This window comes from Tiliqua scincoides, chromosome 7, assembly GCF_035046505.1.
Source record: "Tiliqua scincoides isolate rTilSci1 chromosome 7, rTilSci1.hap2, whole genome shotgun sequence".
NCBI classification, from domain to species: Eukaryota; Metazoa; Chordata; class Lepidosauria; order Squamata; family Scincidae; genus Tiliqua; species Tiliqua scincoides.
In genome coordinates, this window is record NC_089827.1 from 55851603 (window position 1) to 55877267 (window position 25665).

The 25665-nt window shown below is 43.7% G+C and overlaps 1 protein-coding gene across 1 annotated transcript; it reads right to left on the reverse strand.

Annotated features, from left to right (window-relative positions):
• Positions 1-60: 60 nt before the first annotated feature.
• SOX10 (SRY-box transcription factor 10) lies at positions 61-25073 on the reverse strand. Its single transcript, XM_066633403.1, has 4 exons — positions 25015-25073; positions 23663-24116; positions 2129-2394; positions 61-1699 (listed from the first exon to the last, which is right to left on the reverse strand). Exons 2-4 carry the CDS (start codon positions 24070-24072, stop codon positions 990-992), a joined length of 1386 nt encoding a protein of 461 aa, XP_066489500.1. The 5' UTR covers positions 24073-24116; positions 25015-25073; the 3' UTR covers positions 61-989.
• Between the last annotated feature and the right edge of the window lie 592 nt (positions 25074-25665).

A 25665-nucleotide genomic window follows, 5' to 3' on the forward strand; every position in this document is an offset into this window, starting at 1 on the left:
CCTGCCTTCCCTCAACCCCTCGGCATACACATGACACACACACACACACACACACACACACACACACATGTACTCAAAAGCACACCAGAAGGAAAAAAGCACTTGCTTTGGCAGGCAGGGTATCATCTCGAATATTAGAAGGGTAGCTTGGGAAGTTTAGAAGGGCACCAGGAAGTACTGGAAACAAACTAGCAATACAAAATGTTCATAACAACAAAGTCCCCTTTGCCTTTTAATGGTCCAAAAGACCAACATGTACACACGCTTACATGCTGTGATGCAAAGGTGGCCAGAGCATAAAATGCAGTTCCTGAGTCTAATGTACTGAACAGTTCTTAAGAGAGCCAGGCAGCAGAGAAGTGGTGGAATGGACAGGGGAAGGTGGAATGCAGATGCCAAATATCAACAGGAAAAGCAAGCATAGGTTGGTCTTCCAATGGGGAACAAGATTCATGCAGGTGCGACTTGGAAGCAGGAACATCCTAAAGCAATGTCGATATTGGCAGCACCCTTCATATGTCTTCTCCTGCAACATATTGCCAGGGTGCCTGATTAGCCACACTTCATCCATGGGAAGTGGCAAAGTTATGGCCACCATTTTCTTTCTAAACCATCCGAATGATGGTCTGGATAGCTTAAGAGTGGGGAAGGGGAACGGAAGGGATTATCTCTCAATTTCTTTTTTGGTTTCAATCCTTGAACTGCCCATCAAAAAACCTGCCCCTAGTTGCTCCATGCCTAGAATCATTCTCACCTAGAAGGCCTACAGGATCTTGGAAGCCAATCAGGAGTGGGAAGTATAGGGGGATGGGAACCTTCCTCCAGCCAGGTGAGCCATCGATAACTGTGGTCAAGATAGACACGCCCGGATATTCATTGGGTTCTGGCAACTGGATTACACCAAATGACTTCTGGACTGGGAGGCTCGTCTTCTGGGGCTGATTCTCCAGAGCCTTTCCGCTGCTGCTTTGGTCACTGCTCCCCATTCCCTAGGGTCTTGAGAGGGTCGTATACACAGGCTGCTCCCAGTGTGTGGGGCTATGGGATTGAGGCACTGAGGGTGCCGGGTCAGAGATGGCAGTGTATAGGGGACGTTGAGAGGGTCCCATATATGAGAAGGCCGAATAGAGGCCAGAAGCCTGACTGGAGTGGCTGTAGTAGGGTCCCGAGGGTTGGTGGTCAGGGTAGTCAAATTGGGGCCTGGATATAGAGGGGAAAGCTGAGCCATAATGGGGCAGACTGAGGGATGTGTATGCTATCTGGGAAGTGGAGGGTTGGTCAGTGTAATGGCCCCCTGGAGCAGAGCCCTCTGTTTTCACTTGTGCCTTGGAATCTACCACCGATGATGTGGCAGAAGACAAGGAGACTCCATGCTGCTTGGAGATCCAGGCAGTGTGTCCACTGGCTGCAGCCAGGGCACTCCCAAGGCCATAACCAGCAGCTGTTGCATAGCCCCCAACATGGCCTGGGTGGGCAGCATGTCCATTTGGTGGCAGGTACTGGTCAAACTCATTGACGTCGAAGGGCTCCATGTTGGACATCACTTCATGGCTGATCTCCCCGATATCCACGTTGCCAAAGTCGATGTGAGGTTTTCCGCCTTCTCCCAGGGAACGCCCCTCCCTCTTGGAGTCAGCCTTACCCGACTGCAGTTCTGTCTTCGGAGTAGTCGGTGGTGTGGGCGGTCCATGGCTCTGACCTGTGAGGTGAAAAACACACAGGGACAGAAATAAAATGTACGCCTCATCTCCTATGCAGCAGGGGAACAGCCTCATAGCAAGAGAATTTCTTGATCAACTTTTCTCCCTGCAACTCATAGCACTACTGACATCATGCCTTCAGTGAAGGGGCAAGAATAAATATGGAAGTCAGCGGGGGTGGTGGTGGTGGGGAAGAGTTGGTTACTCAGTATAATACATGCTGTGGCAAGAGAGCAATGAATTAACCATGACTTGCATTATATTGCCAGACTCACCTCTGTCTCACCGAAATACTGAGTCATGCCAAGGAAAAAACCTGGCTTTCATGGTGCTGTCTGAGAACTTTTAGACAGCTGCTGCTTCACCAGACAGCTGGGATGAATAACTCAGAATCTGGCTGTTGGCCTTGTTGTCTTCATGAGACTCACCTGAGGAATGTTCAGGGTGCCCATCAGACAGGGGTGATCCTTCCCCAGGGTGCCTGTGGTCCAAGTGGGCATTTTTGTAGTGGGCCTGGATAGCGGCAGCCCCGCCGGCTTCCCCTTCAGCCTGGCCATCATTTTCACCCTGGGCAGCCTTGCCATTTTTCCGCCTTCGTGGCTGGTACTTGTAATCCGGGTGGTCCTTTTTGTGCTGCATCCGCAGCCGTTCTGCTTCTTCGATGAAGGGCCGCTTATCACTTTCATTCAACAATCTTAAAGAGACCAGAGACAGTTGGGGGAAAGGGGAAGGAGTAGGAAACAGGTTAGTCACAACTGGAAAGGAAAAAAAAACACACCTCAGGCCCTATCAACTGATATGTAACCCACCAGAGACCATCATAGCATCAGAGAGAGGAGGGCAAAGACAAAGTTCTGAAAGATTATTGTTTATCATGCAACTGATCAATCCCAGAAATTCTGAAGCGAACGAGTGAAACTCTTCAGGCCGTGAAACTACTGAGCATGGGATTGACTCCTTTTTTTAGAGCCTACTGATCGATGCTCAGTGGATCAGTCATCTCAGGGCACAATCCTAACCCACTTTCCAGCACTGACATAAAGGCAATGCAGCTCCGAGGTAAGGGAACAAACATTCTCTTACTTTGAGGAGGCCTCCATGAGTGCCACCCAACTGCAGGATGCAGCACACACCCCATTGGCACAGCTATGCCAGTGCTGGCAAGTAGGTTAGGATTTGGGCCTCAGTCACATAATGCAATTGTGAGAGTTTTCTTTTACGGAATTTGATCAGATCGCTTTGCTACCAATTTCTTCAATGAGAAAAGCATTGCGATGTTGTCTGCGTGGACCATCAAATATTTCAGGGAGCTGCTGCATGCTCCTGATTTTATTCTGTGTGGTTTCATGAGCTGTGCAATTTGGAATGTCCTGTTAAGAAGCCAACGTGTAGTAGACGTTTTTAGGGTCTCTGTTCTGGCTTCACTTTCCACTCTGTTTTAACAGGCACAGCTTTATAAGATACTGTTTAACAGACACTGTTTTTGGGGGGAGTAATTAAAAACACAGCACAGTCTTGCAGAACGCTGAATGAATGGCACTATAGAAATGTAAGTTCACTCCTGTGGCACTGGGAATTTTCTCCTGTTGGGACAGGATCCTGCTGGTCTTCATATTAGACATAGCTGGACAAAATCCCATACCTTTCTTCCTTTTGACTCACAGCCCAATCCTATCCACACTTTCCTGGGAGTAAGCCCCATTGACTGTAATGAGACTTACTTCTGAGTAGACATGCATAGGATTGGACTAGAAGTCTTTTTGTTTCCCTTTGTCTTCTTTTATAAAAGGAAGTCACTTTTTGTATAGGTCAGGGATGGTCAACTGGTGACCTGTCGGCCATATTTGGCCCTTGAAGTAATTTTAACCCATTTTTGCCCAGCCCACAGGTGTACATATTTGGTCCCTGTTGCATATATGCAATGTTGGGCAGAAATGGCTTAATCAAGCTGTAGTAAAAAATATGGTTGCCAGTTTCATTTATTATGGTCTGGAGTCTACCTTGGACTTAGCCGATACCACCCCATCAAATGGACAGGCAGCTGTGTAGATTATCTATCTGTGGCTCAAGAGCCAGCATAATGCTTCTGGGAAAGCATCACCTTTGGCAGTGATGCTGGGGCAATAGCCTCTCAGGCAGACATCCTGTGAGAGGCAGTCATCTTGTGAAATGTAAGCCTGGCCTATGGTGCACATGCAGGTTGTTCTGGGCAATTTAGACAAGCAGAGAAGGAATGCCAAGGGATAGACAACTGGCTAAAGGTTGCATTCCAGGGAGGAGCTGGCCAAAGGGGCTGTTGGAGAGGAAGAAGAGCAGGGTGCCACAGAACTTGTTGGGGAGTGAGAACAGATCTTATGCGTCTTGCTAAAAAGTAACCTTCACATCCCAATGAGGAGAAGTCCTCTGGTCTGACAGATCAGGAAGACAGCAGGAGCGCTTCTAGCTCCTGTAGTAGCCATGAAGTGGAAGAAGGAGGACTTTTCCACTTCCACTTGCATGTAATTGTAGCTGTAATTTTGGTCTTCTAGGCTAAAATCTGAAGACCAGTTCACACATGACAACTGCCTAAAAGACAGCCCCCCTTCCCCATAAATTGTCCCACGTGTAGAGGTGTTTGTTTCCTATGAGCAAGGTAGGATTACACCCTTACTGAACACAATGGGCTTACTTCTGAGTAATCCTTCTTTGTGCAATTGTTCTCTGTGTTGAGGATCAACACAGTTGCCAGTTGCCCACTATTGTCTGTTGCCCACTTTTGTCTGCTGACACAGACTCGTAAGAGAAAAGTGTCTTGCCGAATTCTTAAAGCTCTATATTAACTGGTTGTTCTTTGAGAGATGGATTACTTGATTTTTAAGAACGGCTCTATAAAAAATTTTATTCTTATTATGAATGTTGATCTACTGCTGGTCAACAAAGACGTTCTCAGTAAATAGAAATGTTCACATAACAAAGGAATGAGAAGAAAGAGACAATGATGAAATGCCATTATCTTTCTGACTGGCATTCGCCAAGATGCAGGCAAAAGTTGTTAAGTCACATATAATCGACTGGGGCACAATTGCTTGAACATTTTTAAAAGCGGAATATTGTGACTCTTTTAAAATTATTTTTCTGAGGTTTCGTAACGGCCTGTTCTCTGACAATAACCATGAAGCTACAACTGGCTTTCCAGGCTATTTTGGCAGTCATCACCCCAAGGCAACCTAGGAAGAAACGAGAGGGTTGTTTTGACATGGTGGAAACCATCACAAGTGTATACGGAGGGAGCCACTTCCCGAAATGGCTGACCGTGCAGCCATTGTTGCCTTCATGTGTTGTTTACATGTCAAGCCAGGGCCTAGGAGAGGGGGGTAAAGGGGTAATTTGTACCCAGGCCCAGGGCTGAAAGGGGGGTCCAGGAGTCAAAGGAAGGGGCCCAGAAATTTCCTGGGATCTGACATTTTCCTATCTATTCAGACTTGTTGCCCACACGGGATGCTGGGGACACTATTGATGCCACATGGGTTGGTAGACCTGGACTCCAAAGACTTCCAGCTGTCTCTACGCTCCCCCTACCCTGCTTTGCCCCTCCCTGCCCCTATACTGCCTGCCCATCACCACCCTCCCCCGCTCTGTTTCACCGCTCCCCCTTTGCAAAGGGGCCCAAAAGAAACTTTGTACCCCTGATAAAATTCCTCTCAGAGGCCCTGTGTCAAGCTATGGCGTCACTTGGGTTTGTGTCACTTGGTGCGAGAGGCCAGGGCGTCACCCCTGTGATGGATCTCCTCCCATGCAGTGGGCAGAGCAACACCCCAGACAGCGGGCATGGGGATGTACCATTGCCCCGCCCTGCTCGTTTTTTTGGCTATAACTTTTGATAGAATAGAGATACTTCAACGCAGTTTGTTTTGTTGAATTATCCATGAAATCACACGTTGACTGATGTATAACATGATGGTATTATTTTAAACGTTTTAAAATATTTTAAACATTTTGGTTGAGTAGTGGTGTCACCACCCCCCATGCACGTCATCCAGTGCAGCCCACACACCCCTCGTGACGCCAACGATGTCAGGCGGCCCATCTCCTCCGATGCATTTGATTTCTGAGAGAGAAACAATTGTATATTTCACATTCTTCCTCCTTTAATGTATTTTATCGGAAATCAGTCTGATTGGATTTGACAGAGTTAAATTTCAAGGTAGCAAGGTTTGGATCACAGACATATTTTAATTTCCACTTTATGATTCATGAAATGATCCAGCAATTGGGGAGAGCAGAGTGGGGCGAGCTAATTGTTGGGGGGGGGGGGCCACTGGCCCTCTTGCACTCCTCTGGTGCTACCTATGTAGATTAAACAACGGAAGATTTATTTTGTTCATTGGTGAAACTCAACTTTAACTGGTGGGGCTGCAAATTACTGGTGCACTTGTTTATTGCTTCTAAAGAATTACTAAATTTGAGAATGAAAAAAGATTAACCCATTTCTACCCAGCCCACAGGTGTAGACATTTAATCCCTGTTGTATATGCAACACTGAGCAGAAATGGCTTTTAAGCATGGCCTTCCTATCTAGTAATGAGTTGATTGCTTATGTTTATTAAATTGTGATATTGCATTTTCATCAGCACTTTATTATTTGTATATAATTATATATACCTGTATATAAAATTGTGTGTGTGTGTAAATAAAAGCAGGATATATTTATATCCTCCTTTTATATTTATATCCTGCTTTTTTAACCAACTTTGGCTCCATTTCAGTTGCAGTGGACCAAAATATATAGCATATTAGGGGTATGTGTAGTTCTTTATGAAAACTTCTGCTGGTCACTAGCAATATCTATTTCAAAACATCTTAGAGAAAATTCTATGTTGAGGTTTTGTTGATTTGCAAATTTATTTGATGAATTGATTAATAATCACATAAAATGTAGATGATTAGACACCTAAAAAATTTTTCTTTATGACTGACAGACCAATAATAACGTCTATATTTATTTCTTACTGAAAACATTTATACCCTGGCTTACCATATCAGACTTGAATGCCTGAAACAACTTACAACAAGCTTTAAAAAGCATCACTGAAAACAAATTCATGCAATAAGTCCAACAGTAAGCCAAACAAAGCATAAAAATACAAAGGAAAAAAAACTGCAATAAGGAGCCAGCAACACTAGTAAGCATTGAACAGTCCTGCTCGATAAAAAAAAAAAAAGAACAGGAAGGGACCAAATAGTTTACTCAGAGCAGAAAGTTCCAGAGCATGTATAGAGTTCTCTGCCCTTCACAATGAGTAACTGTAGCCTTCCTCCAAACAAATGAGTTTGGAAACAGAGCTTTCAATCAGGTTTGAGCTCTAGAACTGCTCTGCCTCTAGAGCAGTGGTTCTCAAACTTTTTAGCACAGGGACCCACTTTTTAAAATGACACTCTACTGGGACCCACCTAGCTTTACAAGACTAAAAAAAAAGTTTCACTTTACCAGCCACTCAAGCCTCTGTTTTTATCTTTTTTACTATGGTGGGAGTGGGGACCACCTTCTGGAGTGTTTGTTGAGCTGCATTTTCTTTGGACCAGAACCGTTCTGATGGCCTTGCATTCTCCTTTGCCTCGCCTTCAATAAAAGCTGAGGCACAGTTGCCTACTCAAAAGTAAACACATGCATGCTGCTCCTTTTGGTTTCCTATAGAGCTCAATACATTTTCTTAGACAGCTATCAGCTTGTCAGTGTTAGTTTTGTGACCCACTACAAATCATGTCGCAACCCACTGCTGGGTCCTGACCCACAGTTTGGGAACCATTGCCTAGAGCCAAATAGGAGAAGCAGCTTGCCCATTCTTCACATGGGCAAAAGTGAACCTGGAGTTGTCAGGGAATTTCCATATCCCTTGCACTCAGACAGTCCAGGAGAGAGTTTGGGATGAAGAGATAACTGGGGTAAAGAATTAAAATAAACAGACCATAGTAAAAACAATGGCAGACTGAAGATTTGGTTCCGTGGTTTCTCTCAAGCAGTGACTATTTAAGATGGCCTGCACTGGAAACTCTTATGGTGCTGACCTAAGTTCATACCAATAAATCTTGAGAGGGTTAAAAAAATGGCATTCCACCATTGCCTTAATCAGGAGATTAAAAACACTGGGGCACTGTGAGTTCAACACCAGCTTTCATATCTCTCTTTCTGCCCCCATCTATCACACACCACCCCCAAGAATCCAAATCCCCCATCTATATTGTTCAAGATAGGCCAGACTTGTGGCCCTAGGCTTGCAACCTGGGGAAAGGTGATTTAGAAATCTTTTAAACCAACAAACCAATAAATAAGTTCTTCATTCAACCTAAAATGTCTCCTCAGTCCAGCAATCTCTAATTTCCAATAATTTCCAAGGAGTTGGAGACCTAGATATGGAATCATGCCTATTTCTAAGGTGCATCAGTGTCTTTTAAAACTTCTTGCTGTGCTTGGAAGAAAATCCACTGCTCACTTTGTGACTGGATCCCGATGTTAGTACCATATACTAATCAGCAGAGAAATTGCCAATTCACACAGCAAACAGATTGGATAATTCTATGACTGCATCCATGAGCGCTGCCTCTTCTGATTCTGAGACAGAAGGATGTCATTCTGAAAACGACAAGTATGCAGTGTTATGGAACCGTAATTGGCAGGAGGAAATTTCCAGAAGGCTTTCTACAAAAAATGGAAGTCTTGCCCCAACTGCAACAGTGGCAAAAGAAATGCAAGCTCGCGATGACACGGTGAGTGCAAAAAGACTTTGAGGGATGTAAACACATTAAAACCAACCATAAAAGTGCTTTTAAATACATCAGAAACAGGAAAGGCTGTTCAACTTCTAGACAATAAGGAAGTGGAAGATGTGTTCAGAGAGTATATATAGATTGTGGCAAAGCTGAATGTAATCTTTGCATCAGTTTTCTTAACTGTGGTAGAGGGACAGATACCTGTGCATGAACCTTTATTTATTTATTTTTTTAAAGGAGGGATCTGAAGAACTGAATCTAACAGAGGCAAAAAGAGGTGACGTTTTGAGGTCTCATCAACAAATTAAAAACTAACGAATCTGCAGTCCAGTTTGTATCCACCCAAGAGTTCTTAAGGAATTCAAATGTAAAGTTGCTGATCTTCTAACAAAAAGATGCAACTTATCTGTAAGAGTAGAACTTCCATGTTTGGGGCACTATATCTGAATATCAGTTACTATGGGGAGCAACAGTAGGGAGGCCTGTTGCTGTCAGGCCCTACTGGCTTCCCAGAGGGATGTGGCTGGCAATCTAGAAGGGAAAAGCTGCATCTGATTGATCCAGGAGGGCTCTTCTTATGCTCTTAAACATGCAACACAAACAGTGATCTCAATATTCCCAGAGAAAATTCCTCCCAGAGCTGAACCACAGTCTTTCTTTGCATGTTTGAACTCTCAATTTTTCTTCCAAATTCTCTGAATGTACTGCACAAGACCATTCCCCTTGCACCGCCCCAACCCCATCCTTGTCTTCTCTTTCCATGTCTCCCTGCTTCCCTTTTTTTCTTCCCAGGGATCAGAACTTCAAATCAGCTTTAGCAAAGTGAAGCTGGTATGAGCAGGCAGAGACTGGGAGATTTGAGGGATTTGGATTTCACTTGTTTCCTGCCTGAGCATTCCCCCCCCCCCCCACTTCATGACCTTTCATGCAAAGGAATTTTTGCATGGACCCAGAAAGGAACAAACCAACAAGAAAAGCCATCAGTCTTAAAGCTGCTTTAACCTCATATCCACCTGCCCCTCCATCATGTGGACTACTCAGTGCAATCAGGTAGAGGGGAGAAGCATCTATTCCTGTTTTGTTATCAGAGAGAGATGAAGGTGACGTCCCTGCCCGCTCGACATCTAGAGTACTGGTGATGCTAGGGGTTGACTGCTTGTAAATGATACCGCTGAGTTGCTGTAACACACACACACACACACACATCGCGATCTCTGTCAGCTGCAGATGAGTCAGTGTGGTAAGAAGGGCTTGGCCATTGATCCAGCACAGAGCAATGATAATTAAGGCACGCACGCAGAAGGCCAGATGTAGCGTGCACGGCAGCACTGTTCCAAGGGAAAGTTGTTCACGGGCATTTGCACGGAGAAAGAGTTGACAGCCATCCATATGCCTGAATCCCATCACTTCATATTTGGCTTTTGATCATCCAGGGTGTGATATGAAGGCAGGTGATAGAGCTGCTTTACTGAAGCTAAAGCGGTTTCGGTCTAATCAGTGCCTGGATGGGAACGTGACTTCCATATTAGAAGAAAAGGGGGAGGGAGTGTAATTAATAATAATTTTGATAGCCTTTTTATTTCTGATATTCCAGACAAGGAATCAGAGGATCAAATTTGTAAAGACCAGCAAATTCATTGACTCCTGCACTGAGAGGATCCTTCATCTCCCAACACCCCAAAGAGACTAGCCCATATTATGTTGTACCACAAGCAAAACTGAGATGGAACTCCAAGTGCATCATATACTAGACTCTACTGAAGACACAAGCAAGCCCGAGATGTGTCCAATTCCTTGAGGTGCAAGCACAGTCTACGGCTATTTGCAAGAAAGAGCAGTGCTAAGAGCAGGTTTTCCTGGAAGCCATTTCCCCCGCCTCCTGAATCCTAGATGTGTTGGTACTGGCTGTGGGATACCTGCTGGCAAGGAAATGGTCTTCTGCTTAAAGACGCTCACTTTAGATTTTAAAGATGTTCACCTTGCATTTTTATGAGCTCTGGCACTGAAATTAGGCTCTGGGACTAACGTTTGGTCAGTTCCAGTTTAAAATAAGCCCTTAAAACACAGCATAATATTCAAAGTAATACATGAGCTCTCATTGCATTGGACTCCAACTGAGAGTCCTTTTGGTGTCCACAAAGAAACAAGAAGCATTTCAGGGGAAGGTAGTCCTTCAGAAAGCTTGTTTGGTCTTACTGCCATTTATTTATTTTTCATACTGCCCTTCATACTGCCCATCCTCCGAGGAGATCAGGGTGGTGTATATAGGTTCCTTCTTTCCCTTTTTCCTCACAACAACCCTGTGAAGTAGGTTAGACTGAAAGTGACTTGTCCAAAGTCATCCAGGAAGCTCCATGACTGAGCAGGGATTTGAACCTGGAACTTCTAGGTCTAAGTTCAGCACCAGAAGCACTACACTATCCTGCCCCTCTTTACTCTTTTTCATACTTGCTATGCAAAGACTGGATCCAAAAGGGGTTTTTCTCCCTAATGAAAGAACAATTAAGGGAGGGGGCATGATCTAGATCAGTACCATGGTGGAGTGAAGAAAGTTGGAAGGCCCAATCCAATAGCAGTGAAAGGCCTGCTGCTGTCATGCGCTCTGGAGCCACTGGTGCAAATGGCCAGAAGCTCCACACACCTGTCAGTGGATCCTTGACATTCACCAGGTAGGATGGCAGTGGGGCAGGCATGGGTTGGGCAGGGGAAGGATCAGGGTGGGGATTGCATCAAGCAGGGAGCAGTTTGGGGCAGGGGGAGGATCTCAGCAGTAGCACACCTTATACCCCGTTCTTAGCCTGGACCAGCCCCCTGACTCTCCTTGGACTTACACCAGCAAAGGAGCAGGAGTAGGTCCAAGGAAACCCACTGATGGCCAGGTGGCCTACGGAGAGGTAAGCAAGAAATATTTTTACTAACCTCTCCTTGGCCACCTGGTTTGCCTCTTCCCACTGCATGTGCTCTAGCAATGCGGCTGCATAGCATAAACTGGTGGGGGATAGAGTGGGCCAAAAGCCTCATGGTTCTGATGTCGATGGAGCCCCCCCCAACGTGTGCTATTAAGCAAAGAGAAAGCAAGCGCACAGATGCAAAGGAGGCGCTTAAAGTTGTGTGTGGTTTGGCCCTTTGGTATAAGTGAAGGTTAATCTGCTTCTTAATACTTCTTCAACAGCAATTATAAAAACAAAACTTTAATTAATTAATTAATTAATTAATTAATTAATTAATTAATTAATTAATTAATTAAATGCACTAAATCCAAATATCAGAGCAGCTGGGGCTGAAGGTAAACTGTAGATGTAGATGTTAGAAAGCCTAGGGACTTGATATTGCCGACCAGGAGACACCAAAGTATGACTTAATAGAATGAATCCTTGATTTAACAGACTTCAGAAATAATAGGCATTGCCTACCTCTTTAAAAGCTAGTTGTGCAAGTGTGCATTGTCATAAATGCATTCGAATTTAATGGACTTTCAACATTAACAGACCCCCCCTCCCCCTCTGTTAGTCAATTAAATTGAGGGTTCACGTCTTTTCTTTGTTTTCTTTTCTTAAACCAAAAGCAGTCTTGCGGGCCTGTTAGTCTTACAGCCTGATCCCAAGCTGGGTCAGCTGCCCTGGCAACTACAGTTATGCTGGATCCTGACCCTGTTCCCAGGTGATCCAGGGCAGTCCCGGGCTGCTCAGATTTGCACCAGATCTGAGTAGGCCCATTGGGGCCGTTCCAGCATGACACGGGTAAGGAGAAACGTCTCCCCTTGCCTTGGGCTGCGCTGCTTTTGGCCCCAAACTTGCACTGGATGCAGTGCAGGCCCTTTGGCCTGACTGCTTCCAGCGCAAGTTAGGATTGTGCTCTAAATAAATAAAGAGTCTGGGAACCCACTGCCAATCCCTCCCAGGACCCAATCCACCCACCCTGATCCAGTTGCTGCCCACCCCTGCTCCCGTCCACACCATTTCCCTGATCACTTGTGTCCTCTTGTGTCTTCACAAGAACCCTGTGAGGCAGAAACCTGAATAGGGCCAGTCTTAGAAGCTGTGGGGCAAGACAGCGAGAAGAGGCTGTGCAGGATTATATCAAGAACTCAATTTTGTTAAGGAAGTACCATTATTGGATTAGACTCAAGCCCGTCTTGCACCAGGCTTTGAAAGGTTGCCATGAAGTTTCGAGACCCTGCTGGGGTCACAACCCACAGGTTGAAGAACACTACCTTAGCAGAAAGAGTTGAAGCAAAGAGTTCCCTGAAGGTAGAAAGTTTGAAAGCCTTGACCCTCATGCGTAGATCTATCTGTTGTTCAATGCACCTATGTGCTTTTTCCAAGATTTTATTCACTCTCTTCTTCAAATGATATGCACCCCAGTTGGTGGGGCAGAATCTGCACACATGGTGCCTGAACCATGCTTTTCTCATGGGGATATCACGGTTTCTTGTTAAACAAGGCACAACATAGTGGGATGTGTAAATTCCAATAATGGTAGAATCTGAAAATACCTGAAAGTGAAAAGGAACTTCAAAAGTCACGTTTGTATAGAATAAGGAGCGTTTACTTAAAGCAGCATGTGCAAGCATGAGTGTCATGAGCACCTATTGGGCATAGCCTGTGCCGTCATTTCTGCTGGAAAGCACCCACTTTCACTCCCCATTCCACTGATTGCCAGGCCTTTTATGTGCACATTTTGTTTAGATTTAGGGTTTCTTTTTTGAGCGAAATCCTAACCAGGTCCTATTTCTCAGGAAACTGTGGTTAGGATTTCAGCCTTTGTCGTTTAGACTGGCGTGTGCTCTCCCAACTCATGAAGTGAATTGTATTGCGACTACATGTATTACAGCCTTTAAAAATAACCCACCATTTAGGTTTACAGCTATTATGCATGGTCGGGATATTGAGCTAGCATTGCTAGCATTTTGCTTGCTTACATGTTGGAGAATAGATAAAATGTGGCTAAAAGATCCCTCAAGGCATAGCGGCACCTCAGGCTTTAAATTGTTTAATAGTAACTCCTTTCCACTGTTCTGTGATGGAGGCTCGGAATCTCTAAGAGACAGCTCTTAGTAGTTCACCAAACCCCAATTTTCCAGAGTCTTTCAGGAAAGCCATCTCACCTAATACTACAACACAAATATACACTTGTAATGTAGATTTATTCTAAGTTAACATCTTTGACTGATCTTCCCAAAAATTCCTGGACATGTGCAAAGAATATTGTTGATACACCTCAGCCTATCGCACTCATTTCATAGGCACATTTAACAGTGATTTAATGAGGCTTTAATATGCCACAACATTCTCAATTTGGGGGTGTTTGTGTTCTTATGCTGCAGTACCAAGTCCTCAGGAACCCATTCCGGTGTTATCAAATCTTTATTCTGGCTGAAATTTGTTATTTGATTTCTTGTCCAGCAGATGGCAATGGGGCCGCCAGCTTCTTGGCCTCTATTTTTCCAGTCCTGCTGGAAGAGTTTGGGTCTCCAATATTAGTCTAAATAATTCTCTCTCTCTCTCTCTCTCTCTCTCTCTCTCTCTCTCTCTCTCTCTCTCTCTGTGTGTGTGTGTGTGTGTGAAAACTATCACAAGGGAGGCTTAGTTCCCACAGCACTGTCTGACACTATTGAGCATAACCACCTGCTTCTCTCCCCATCAATATTGTCCCTCCACTTCTTAAAAAGTTATGCCTTTCAAGGCTTCTACATGCAGGGGTATTTACTAGGCTAGAGCCGAGTGTCTCTACAGTATCCAGGTGAATGTGAAAAGCTATCCTAGGTCCAGTGATTTCCTCATCATCTGAGCCTCTAGAAGTGCTTTTGTTGAGAGTCTTGAAAAGCAGCCTGTTGCTATCAACTAACCAACAAGACTCAACTTCAAAAATACTCCAGGGTTGTTGTTTTTAATTCCTCTGTGAGAAGCCCCTCTTAAACCTCACCTGGCCTCCCCTCCTGCTGAAGTTAAAAAGTGCAGTATTTTGCCACATTCAAGTACCCGTTCATACATTCATGGGCATTGCTTATGAAGAAACTCCCATGTTCAAATCAGCCACCTCAGATTTAATCATCACAACCAGAACTTCCATATTGCTGATGCTAACGCAGACAATACAATACAAGGAAGACAACGGACACATTTAGCTATTTAGTCATTGACAAGTCATCTATCCATGAGACAGCAAGTGAGGAGATAAATGCACATGTAATTCAGCCCCACTTTATCCCCCATAAGCTCTTTATTTAACAATTCAACTACAGTAGAAACCATTACAGCGGATTGTGACAGGGCTCTTTTCACTGTAGTCAGTACCTAATTTCTACTAGAAGAAGTACTGAAACTCAAAGTTTTCCATAGGTCCTGGAAACTCTGCCCTATGTCCAAATGCCCCAATGTGCTCTTTTATTATTCCATATATTCCAGCAAGCTGCCTTATCCTGAGTTAGAATAATAAATCCCATTTCACTCAGTATTGTCCACACTGGTGAGGAGTGGGTCTTCAGGCAGGGTTTTCCCCCAACCCTACCAGGAGATGTCAGGCACTGAAGTGGTGCTCAGTGGTTACAATCCCTCCCTAATGCTTAATTGAAAGCCAACCTCCTGGATTACAGAGCCCTCCTCATTCAGTGAGGACAGGTGCCTTCATTTTGGGGTCACTCATCGGAGACATCTTGAAGGTGACTGATTTGTCAGAAAGACAGAAACTTTACATAGAAAATAAAATCAGCCAAGGGTGCTTCCTCAGGAGCCAATGTTGCTCAAAGCAGCACTGGAAGAGGGCATATCAGAAGGGTTTTCATTGACCAAGTGATTGTTTGGTATAAATGTCATTCGTGCAGTTACCCCTGATCTAGCAGCAATATGGTGCACCAAAGAAAGATCATTTGAAATAGCTACTCCTAAACTCCTGAAACGAACAGTTAGCCTTTGAAGAACAACCCAAGTTATACAGCAACGTGGTATGACTGGGTCTGATCAGTGCTTGGGAACTCCAAGAAGTTCATCTTGGAAGGTGGGATATTATTGCTGTTATTATTATCCTCTGTACTCCCATATTTTCTGTGAGGTAGTGTGAAGCACAAGGACAGGGGAGCAGAAATAAAAGGGAAATAATTAGGGTGGTTAATTACAACATAAAAGAGAAGCAGTTATCACATTGCCACGGAAGCTGAAACACGTGAGCTGTACACACGCACACACACCCCGTTATCACAAATCATTTTTAAAAATCTGAGTCACACTGTGAGGAGAAGGCAGGTGATTACCTAACAGGAGTTTCGCCACAAGGTCACAGAGGGGCCTACTCAGGGCTACCAGATGTGTGATTTCATAATGAGTTGGCTGTAAGATGGACAGATGTGGATTGTACTTCATTCAACTTTGTTTTCTAACCCTAACAAATCTGTCAGTGCCAATGCAATTACAGACCCTGCCAGCCTGCGGTGACTCTCCTAGACTCTGCGATTTGTTGCTGCAATTATATATATATAATTGACGTATATATAGGAGAGAAGGTGCCCTGGGCAAGAACCTCTCGATCAGCATTTCATCTGTAAAATGGGAACATTTATGACATAACCTGCAGGCTTGTTGCAGGGAAGGCTGATATATAAAATGAGCTCAAGCAAACCACAAAGAACACAGATATTCCTTTCCTTCAGCAACACCCAGGGTCCAATGAGGCGGAGGTATTATGGCACTGAATAATGACTCCCTTTCAATGTCAATTTATAAGGTTTCCCAAAGGAGCATGCTTAAATTTAGCAGGAGCAGGGGGGAGAGGGTCATCAGGCACATTAACCCATTTTTGCCCAGCCCACAGGTGTATACATTTGATCCCTGCTGCATATATGCAATGTTGAGCAGAAATGGTTTAAAAGAGAATTGCAGTTGTTCGACTCTCCTGTAGCATCGCAAGCATTTGTGAAAATGTCTGATTATAGCAGACCTGCTTGGAAAATCTTGGGATGGGGAAATCAGTAAAAGCTGCCTCTTTATATATCACCACTGGAAATGATTAACAACAGTAGAGGTATTGCTGCTCTCATCCTCTGGAGTCTAGGGGGGCTGCACTAGAGAGATGGACATCAGTAGACCTGATGAGATCCTGGGCACCTGGGGAGTACAGTATGAATGACTGGTAGTACTCAGGCTGCCATAAGAACACTTCAGAAATAAGATGGTCTGAAACCATCTATGTCAGTGTTTCTCAATGTTTGTCCTCTGCTGTACCACTTCCCATGGTCCACCTATTTGAAGTACCACTGGAAGTAACTTGTGATGACATCATCATCATCAGTTGCTTTTAGGTTGGGAGGCCAGATGTGACACAACAAACACTAGTAAGAGGCTCGGGGTGGACAGGAGGGATTTACAAGTACATGCTTTGTTGCTCTTTCCGCCACACTGAGTCTCCTATTGCTGTTTGTTGTGTCACGATCCTGGTCTCACTTCTGGGTGGCAGGGGTCCCATCAGTACCATCAGACACCACCTCAAGAACCACTGGTGGTACCCATACCACTGGTTGAGGAAAGGCTATGAAGAAGCTCATAAGAGCCAAATTAGATGAAACCTTAAATGCATCTTCATTTACTTTAGGGTTGATTTAAAAAATAAGGTTTACTTTAGGGTTGCTATTTTAAAAATAGCAGTCACATGGAGGCCAGTTTAGATGGGGGACTGCAGTGCAGAGGCAAGGGGTATTTAACCCTTTGCCTTCTATGTCATTTACTTGTCTGGGCCCCCAAAAGTGCCACTGAAATGAAACAGTTTAGATTTCCTAGTTCAGAAGAAGGTGGAATCACAGAGTAGAAGGAGAAAGTCATGCAAAAGTTTAACAGTGCAAGTTCAGTACTGGACATTCTGCAGATAAGGACAAGATACTTTGCCAGTGTGATTCAGACTCTGACTTCAGGGCATTGGGCTTTGATGGCACCAAAACCAGACACATCTATTCTGATGCCTGAGCCTACTGCTCAGAGCATTTTAATACATGAGACCCAAATAGCCTTAAACCAGTCTTGCTCTATTTTTGTGAACACCTGTTTGTTATTAACATAGCAGACAATGTGGAGGAGAGGAATTGGTAATATGAATGAGCATTCTGGCCAACGCAAGACTTATGATCACATGTTAAACTTTGCGTGAAAACAGTCTTCACCAATAACTCTAAATGAGCGACCCTCTGCCTCTCTCGGTCTAGGATACTAAGGCTACAATGAGAGTAAGTCCCAGTGAACTCCATGTGGCTTACTTCTGACTAGACATGCATAGGATTGCACTGTAATTTAACCTCATCCTGCAAAACACTGGACCCATTTTAGTCTTATTTATAATGTTGCCATTAGCATATCTATCTAGATTTGTTGGCCTCTCTTTCTCCCCGTGAGTCCATTTTTCTCCTTCTGTTTCTCCTGCTTTCTTTGGCAGCTGCTGCCCCACCAACCAGAGACCCAATGATCTAGATTAAAACACTATAACATTCTTTTGGGGCTCGAGTATTCTTCTTGGTATCTCTGACTCTTTCCAGTTGAAGTGGCCCAATCAAATGGTTAAGGGAGCAAACCACCAAACATGGTCTGTGTAACCTCAATGCATTGCAAAGAGATTTGTGCAGGAATCCCACACAAGCATCACTGAAAGAAGTGAATGCCTCAGGGTTGTAATACCTGGTATATACAGCAACAACCATCCCCTTCATGTGTCTTTGGGGTCAAAACAGAAAATGACTTTGATACCCAAGTGACATTTAAGGGCTCAAATGCTGTAACAGCACCACTACAAAGTCGTGCCAGATTTCAGCTTAGGAAAGCAGGGACTGAAAGAAAAAAATAAAAAAAATAAAGGCTGAAGTGTATTTTGGTGTAATATTTATTTTGAAATATTTCTGCTGATTTTTAAAAAAGCGTTGGCAGCGGAGTATTAAAAAAAATGAGGAAAACGTGTACAGCCATGTTAATAGGGAGGCACACAAGGAAGTCTCTGTTAGCAAAGACAAACAAGGCAAAGCAAATAAAGGAGTACATGGGGAATTTTTTTTTTTCACAAGGCAGCCATATTGATTTGGCCCGTGTGGGTCATCCTCATGTGAGCCCCAGGACACATTGCAAATACTCTTCTCGAGCCAGACCCACATGAGCCAGACAACGGTAAATAACAACAAATATAATGAGACCACAAGGCTAACAGGGAACAGAACATCACCCAGACTTGTGACTTAAGGGCAATGTTCAGTACCGTAAAATACTAGGAAAGAAGCATTCAGCCAGGGACCAGCATTCCTCACTCTATAGAGCGCAATCAGTGCACCCGTAATTCTACTTACAATGAAAATAGCTCATAATGGTGATAAAGGCTAAACTCCTATATACAGGAGCAAGTCCCATTCAAAGCAATGGGGTTTACTTCTGAATAGACATGCATAGGCTTGTACTGTGAAGCACATAGATATCCTAGGCCAATGATTCCCAAACTGTGAGCTGTGGCTTGTGGGGAAGCAGCAGAAACCAGCCAGGGGAGCCGTGGAATCCTCACAAAAAACCAGCCGTTCTATACAATGTATAGGATTGTAGCCCTAATGGAGAGCTGCGGCCAATAGCCCAGTAGGTCAAGGAAGCTGCCAGTCAAAAAGTTTGGAAACAACTCGGTAATAGCAGGATAAATCTCATAATATATATAATTTTTTAAAAAATACAAAAATAACTGCACTTCTGGGTAGAAGGAAATCTAGACCTAAATGTATAATTTTTATGCCACGTACCATGACACAGCTGGACTAATTGTAGATAGGCTCAAATATCAATGTCAATATGTTCCTGTGCTTATCTTTGAGAAGCAGATGCCCTCCTTTATCTTGTCTTTTTGCTTCTCACCACCCAACAGAAATACATATATTTCAGATTCCCATGTTCAGTTCCTTGTTAGATTTCTTTGTATGGAAGCTACAACATTTTACAGTGCCGAATCCTTACATCCCTGTCATCATTAGGTATCTGTTATGTTAAAAAACTATATGAAATAAGGGTAAAAAATACTCTGACTAGGTCAGGGTAACAAAGTATAGTACATTAAGTGAAGGCAGTTATAATTAACAGCTACAGCTACTCTACTTAGCTCTAGTCATGACACACACACATGTCCCAATGTAACTGAGACATGAGGTCCTTGATGATTTATATCTCAATAGGAACATTCTGCCTAAGAAAACCTCTGCTTATACTAAGGGCAAAACAGAGTCCTTAAATCTGGAGTTTGTCAAATAAACCTCTAAAACATAGTTTGACCAGCATCAATAAAATTAATATATGTTGGCATCTGTCATAAATAAGGATGGAAAATCTGCTGTTCGAGAGAGAAGAAATTCTAAAATGAAAGTAGTTAATGCCTGTATATGCAGATTTCAAATTGTTCCTTGCCTGAGACTGAACTAAAATAATCTGTCTAGATGCCAAAACATGGTCAGTCTGACTTTAAATCAGTTAAGCATCAGCCGATTTATTATTAGTTGAAGGGGTAGACGTAGTAATATTGGAATATGTTGTGGTGAGTTTGCCCAGGAACAGTCACATGTGGCATACACAAATGTCTCCAAAACACTGTGAAGATCTTGCAAAACATTTCAGCCCGTATTCTGGGTCACACTACGGGAGCTACCACAAAATGTTTTACCCGCTTCACTGCGTAGATGTAGAGCAATGGGCAGGATCAATTAACCAGCCCCACGGCTTAGGAATCTTCATTTGGAACCATCACATGTCCCCATTTTGGTTCTTTGAGGAAGCCATTTTGTTTGAGTTGTACTGAAGGCAGAAGAATTAAAAGGCATTTGATTTGATAAAACAGTAAGTATTATCCCTAGGTAATTGGAATCACATTGGAAACGGCTTAAAGAACAGTTCGCAACAAGATCCTCCGTTGAATCACATTGGAAACCACTTAAAGAACAGATCTCAACAAGATCCTCTGCTGAATGTCTACTTCTAGATTATTTGATCAGCGCCTCTAATGTCAGTAGATCTGTTTTAGATGCGCAAAATCTGGCAGATGGTTTTCCGTCAGACACATTGTGGCTGAAACCAGGAAAGGGGAAAGTATAGTGACCCCCAACTCTTTATGTGATACTCAGGCTGCAATCCTATGCACACTTTCCTGGGAGCAAGCCCTGTTGAACGCAATGGGACTGACTTCTGAGTAGACATGCCTAGGATTGAGCTGTCAGTCTCAAATATTTTTGTGGGTTGATCCGCGATGGAGAAAGCTTTGGTGCCAAAGTGGGGTATGTCTCAGGCAGTTCTAGGGGAGTCTAGAGGGATATATTTCTAGCCACTTTCTGAAGTTGTTCACGGAACCAAGAAGCTGGGAAAGAAGTAGAACTCTGCCTCCCATCACATGGATGCTGCATGGTTCCCTTCAGTCAAATTGCTCAACAAAGCTAATCACATGAACTGGGCCTCTGCTTATTTAGATCCCCTGAAGGAATAATGGTTAGGGAGGGTGTGGATCAGAGAGAGGCTCGAAAACAACCAGTGTGGGTCAACTCCAGGAACTGCAGCAACCTGAGTATTGCTTATATTCCATCCGTCCATCCAAAGCCAAGAGTTGTGTGATCATACAAAAACCGCAACTTCCATTCTGCCTGCCTGCCTGTCTAAGAAAAGTATCTTTCTAAAATTCAGCTTTTCAGATCAATTTCAGATCAAAGCTGAAACTCTAATTGTAACCCCACGGATCCCATTCAAAAAGAAAATAACTGATGTGCACTTTGTACCCTTTCAGAAGGTGTCCATTTTTAATGTGTGATTTTTCAAGTCCTTGAGAAAGGGAAACTCCACATTGGCATTGTCTTGCTTAAGGCTTGTATGGATGATGGGTTCAAACTGTGCCCTACTGCATTTTGCAAGATTGTTTTGCAAGTCCCAATTCTGGAACCATAGAACAATATCCAATCCCTATACGTTGCATGGGGAATAGCCTTACTGCCAGGGGGACTTCCACACCGCGATATCACCCATCTTTTCTTTTAAAGGTGAGTTGATATGTGTACAATTGCGTGGGGGGGTGGGGTGGCGGTGACCCAATCCAGAAAGCCAGGATTCACTTGGGAATTGAAATCTAGGTAATATTCACTAAGACAGTGGGCCTAAATAAAGCATCAAAGCAAGGCGCAGACAGTAGGGAGCTTGCAAAGGGATTTTGCTGTGCTTTGCCTCGAGACTGTGATTTATTTTATCAATTTAATCATTTTATATCCCGTCTTTATAAACACTGTCGAAAGTATCTAGTTTTGTTTTAGCTCCCTCATGAGTCTTCCCTTGGCAGAATAAATGCTGCCAAGGGCCACAGCCTGGAATGGGCACTGGTTGGCAACCTTCAGTCTCGAAAGACTATGGTATAAGCCTACAGCACCCAGTATTCCCTGGCAGTCTCCCATCCAAGTACTAACCAGGCCTGACCCTGCTTAGCTTCCGAGATCAGACAAGATCGGGCATGTGCAGGGTAACAGTTGCTGCCAATGGGCACTGCACTAGTTCTTTTTTAGGGGAGATATGTCTGTCATAATTAGTGGTGGAATGGGCACAGTCCAAAATGTACCCTTGACATTCTCACAACTAATCAAGACACCTTTCCAAATTGTGATGGCCCTGCCGGCTGGGCTTATTAAAAAAAACACACACACAGTTTTCCACAGCAATATATTGTGATGTGAGTATTGGGAAAATTGAAACATAAATGCTTTGTCGAGAGAAGTTGCCTGAATCCCATTTAACAACAGGTGAGCAAGAACGAGCACAATCAATGCACAAAGCATTGATAATCCAGAAAGACCTTTAGAAAATACAGTCTGATCTTCTGTTATCTTTGTAAATCCTAATAAATTCAATGGGACTTAATCCCAGATCCATGAGCATAGGATTGCAGCTTAAATATATGATTTTGCATAGGTACATGAGTAAGGAATATCATGTTCTTAACTCACTATTTGAGTGGACGTTAGTTTGTCTCTTTTATGTAAGGAGTAACAAAGGGCTGTAAACAGAAACAACCTCAAGTTCTCATAGGGCACAATCCTAACCAGGTCTACTCAGAAGTAAGTCCTATTTTGTTCAATGGGGCTTACTCTCAGGAAAGTGTGGTTAGGATTGCAGCCATAGTCTGATCAGCAAGGAGTAATACACTCCTGAGCCAATCATGGCTCAGTGACAGTATAAACACACTTATCTTCTGATTGCAGCTTCTAATCTTGCCGTTAGACTGCTCACAACTCTTGCATAGCCCTTTATTGTACCTCCGTTTCTCTGCTGCCAAACTCCAAATCCAACCAAACACCTTCAGAGAAGGAGTCACCAGCTATTAATGTCTGCATCCGGACAGCAATGGTTCTAATAGAAAGACCAAACTCTTTATCATACCTGATCTTTCCAATGTGTAGCCTACTCTCCCCTTCAAGACTTGGGCCGAAATATATTTGAAAAAATAAAAAACAGAACAGGTGGATCTCATTTTATTTTACTCGTAACCATTTTTAATCAATTTCTGCAAGATTTCAAACTCCAAATGCTTTGAATTTCCAAAATCACGAAACTGGCTTAAAATCATGAGTTGAAAATAAGCTTTTTTAAAAAAATTGTCTTTTTCCTTCTCAACCCCTGAAAACTGTTTTTTTCTTCAGTCAGGAAATACGTTTACATATTTGCATTTAAATTTGCCATGGTTTTCCCATCGTAAGATAATACATTTTATTCAACTTCAAAATTGTCAGGTGGGTGAGAATCATCAGTCCAACACTAATCCCTCTCCAACAGACTAGCTTTGTGGTTTGAGAAGGGAACAAAGCTTTCCAAAGAAGACCAAGAGGGAAGACAGACAGAATGCAGCAGGTCAAGAGAGGGAGGTGAAGTGTATAGTGTATGAAAAATAGACTTATGGGATTGTAGGTTAGCAGCCAGGAGGTGAACTGGGTCTTGGAATTGTATAGCAGAGTACTGAATAATTGAAACATCAACTACATTTTATATTGGCAGTACACAATCAAATCAGAAAGCTCCTTCTTATGCTTCATTCACTAGCCATGTGTCTATTTCCCATTTTCTTGGACACCCCACTGGCTCCCCCCTTTTCACCGTGAAGCATCAAGGTAGATCCCTTAAAACAATGCATCCTGATTGTCACTCTCTCTCTTCAACGTGCCCCAGTTTGTTCTGATCTTAGGTAGATCCCCCAGCCATTCTTACCTCCAGAGCTTTCCAAGTGTCTTACTAAGCTCTGCATTGTGGAGGTGAGGATACTGGTCTGCCAGCTTCCTCCGGGCAGCCTGTGCCCACACCATGAAGGCATTCATGGGCCTCTTGACATGGGGCTTGCTCTTGCTGCTTCCATTGACCCTCACGGGCATGGGCACCAGGGTCCAGTCGTAGCCGCTCAGTACCTGGCTGACTGCCTCCCGGATGCACACTGGGAACTTATCATCATCCGCCTCTGAGTCCTGCTGCTCCTTCTTCACCTTCCCCATCTCACCGCTGCTGGGACTGGTAAGGTGAGAGCTGGCATCCGATGCCATGGAAGGTCCTGGAGAGAGGCAGTGATGGTCCTCAGACCCCACAGGACTCATCTCCACCTCTGAAAGGCCTTGATCATCTGTCATTGTGTCCTCTTTTGTTTTTACTCCTTAGAAATCAGGTCTTCAAACTGAAACAAAACAAAATGGCAAAGGTGAACATTAAATGTTAAAAATCTCTCAGTAACTTGGCAAAAAGCCAGTAGATACTTAAAAAAAAAAATAGCAAGCATGCTGCCATACACATAGTTTATTGAACCTGCAAAATCCATCATCCAAAGTGGGTGGAGGAGATTCTAATTAACTGGAAACTTCCAATACGTGCTATAAAGTCCCAAACGTAAGAGAACCCACCTTTTGGCAAGTGCATTGGCCACAAACAAAGATGAGGAGACCTTGGGGAGGGACAAAACCAGGAAACAAACTTTGCACTTTCTAGTTTCTCTCCTCCAGGTTCTAAATAACCCTGGGGTCAACAGTTCCTAATCTAAAGTTGCCGAAGTCAAGAAGAAGATCAGTCATGGGAGAGAAAGTGCGTTTTTCAGGCAGTCGCATTGGAAGAGAATCAAAACAAAATTGCCTTATGGCAGCATTAAGGGATTTCGGAGTGCGCCTCTAACATATCGTGCGGTTTGAAGCAGACCAGGTGAAAAAGTGACATGGAAATATTTTGGCTCCATAGTCTGTTTCTGTTCCACTTATGCTCTGAATGATTTAAAAAAAAAGAAAAGGGAAATCATGCACGTATAGGTAGAAAATGCCTAGAAAATCTGAAGCTTTGATTCGCCAGCACCTCTCACCTCTGTCACCTCTTAGTTTCTGCCAGATGTTACCCGACCTCAGAGAAGCAAGATAAAGTTGTTGCACATTTGCAATAATTCTTCCCTAGCTAATTTGAAGGGAATAACAAGAACTTTTGTGCACATGGGGAAACTGAAGGAGCAAGCTGTCAGAGATGTAAGAGAGAGAGAGAGAGAGAGAGAGAGAGAGAGAGAGAGAGAGTTACCAAGTTGAGGTAGAAAAACTTACATCGGCTGGTCTGTCTTGCAAATCCTGAACGAGCTGTAATTTGTATCCCAATAGATTCTCCTCTCACCAGCCTGGTGGCTTTCAGGAGCTCTGTGCTGAGGAAACTCTCAGACAAGTGCCATTCCTAGGGGGAGGCTTGGTTTTTCCTAATACCCTGGATGAATGTCTCTCTGACTGGTTTGCTGCTTAACACTGGGGGAGGGAAAGTCAAGGGGTGGAGCTAAGGGCTCTTTATAGCCCAAATATATTCATTGTATGCAGGCAAGAGATTCTTAGACACCCCCCCCCCATCTCAGCCCCCATCTCAAATTAACACTTGTTCAGGGAGCTAGTTGCCGTCAACTTTTATTTCATTTGTTTTAGACTAGATGCTTCCCATCAGGCATTTTTAGGCCGTGGGTGCCTACTTCAGAATGAGAGAGGATTGCGTTTTAAGTGAAAATTCACACATTATAACATTTCTACCTGAACGTCCAATGTGCACGGGACTGACCACACATGCGACATCTGCGTACACACAGATTTTCAGCTGTGATGAAATGGAAAGTCGCAATTGACCAGGGCATTCCTGTGCAGTGAAAAGCTTCTATGTGCGTATGCAGGTGTGACACATGGAAATCAGTACACGTGGACCCAGTTAGATGGAAGCAT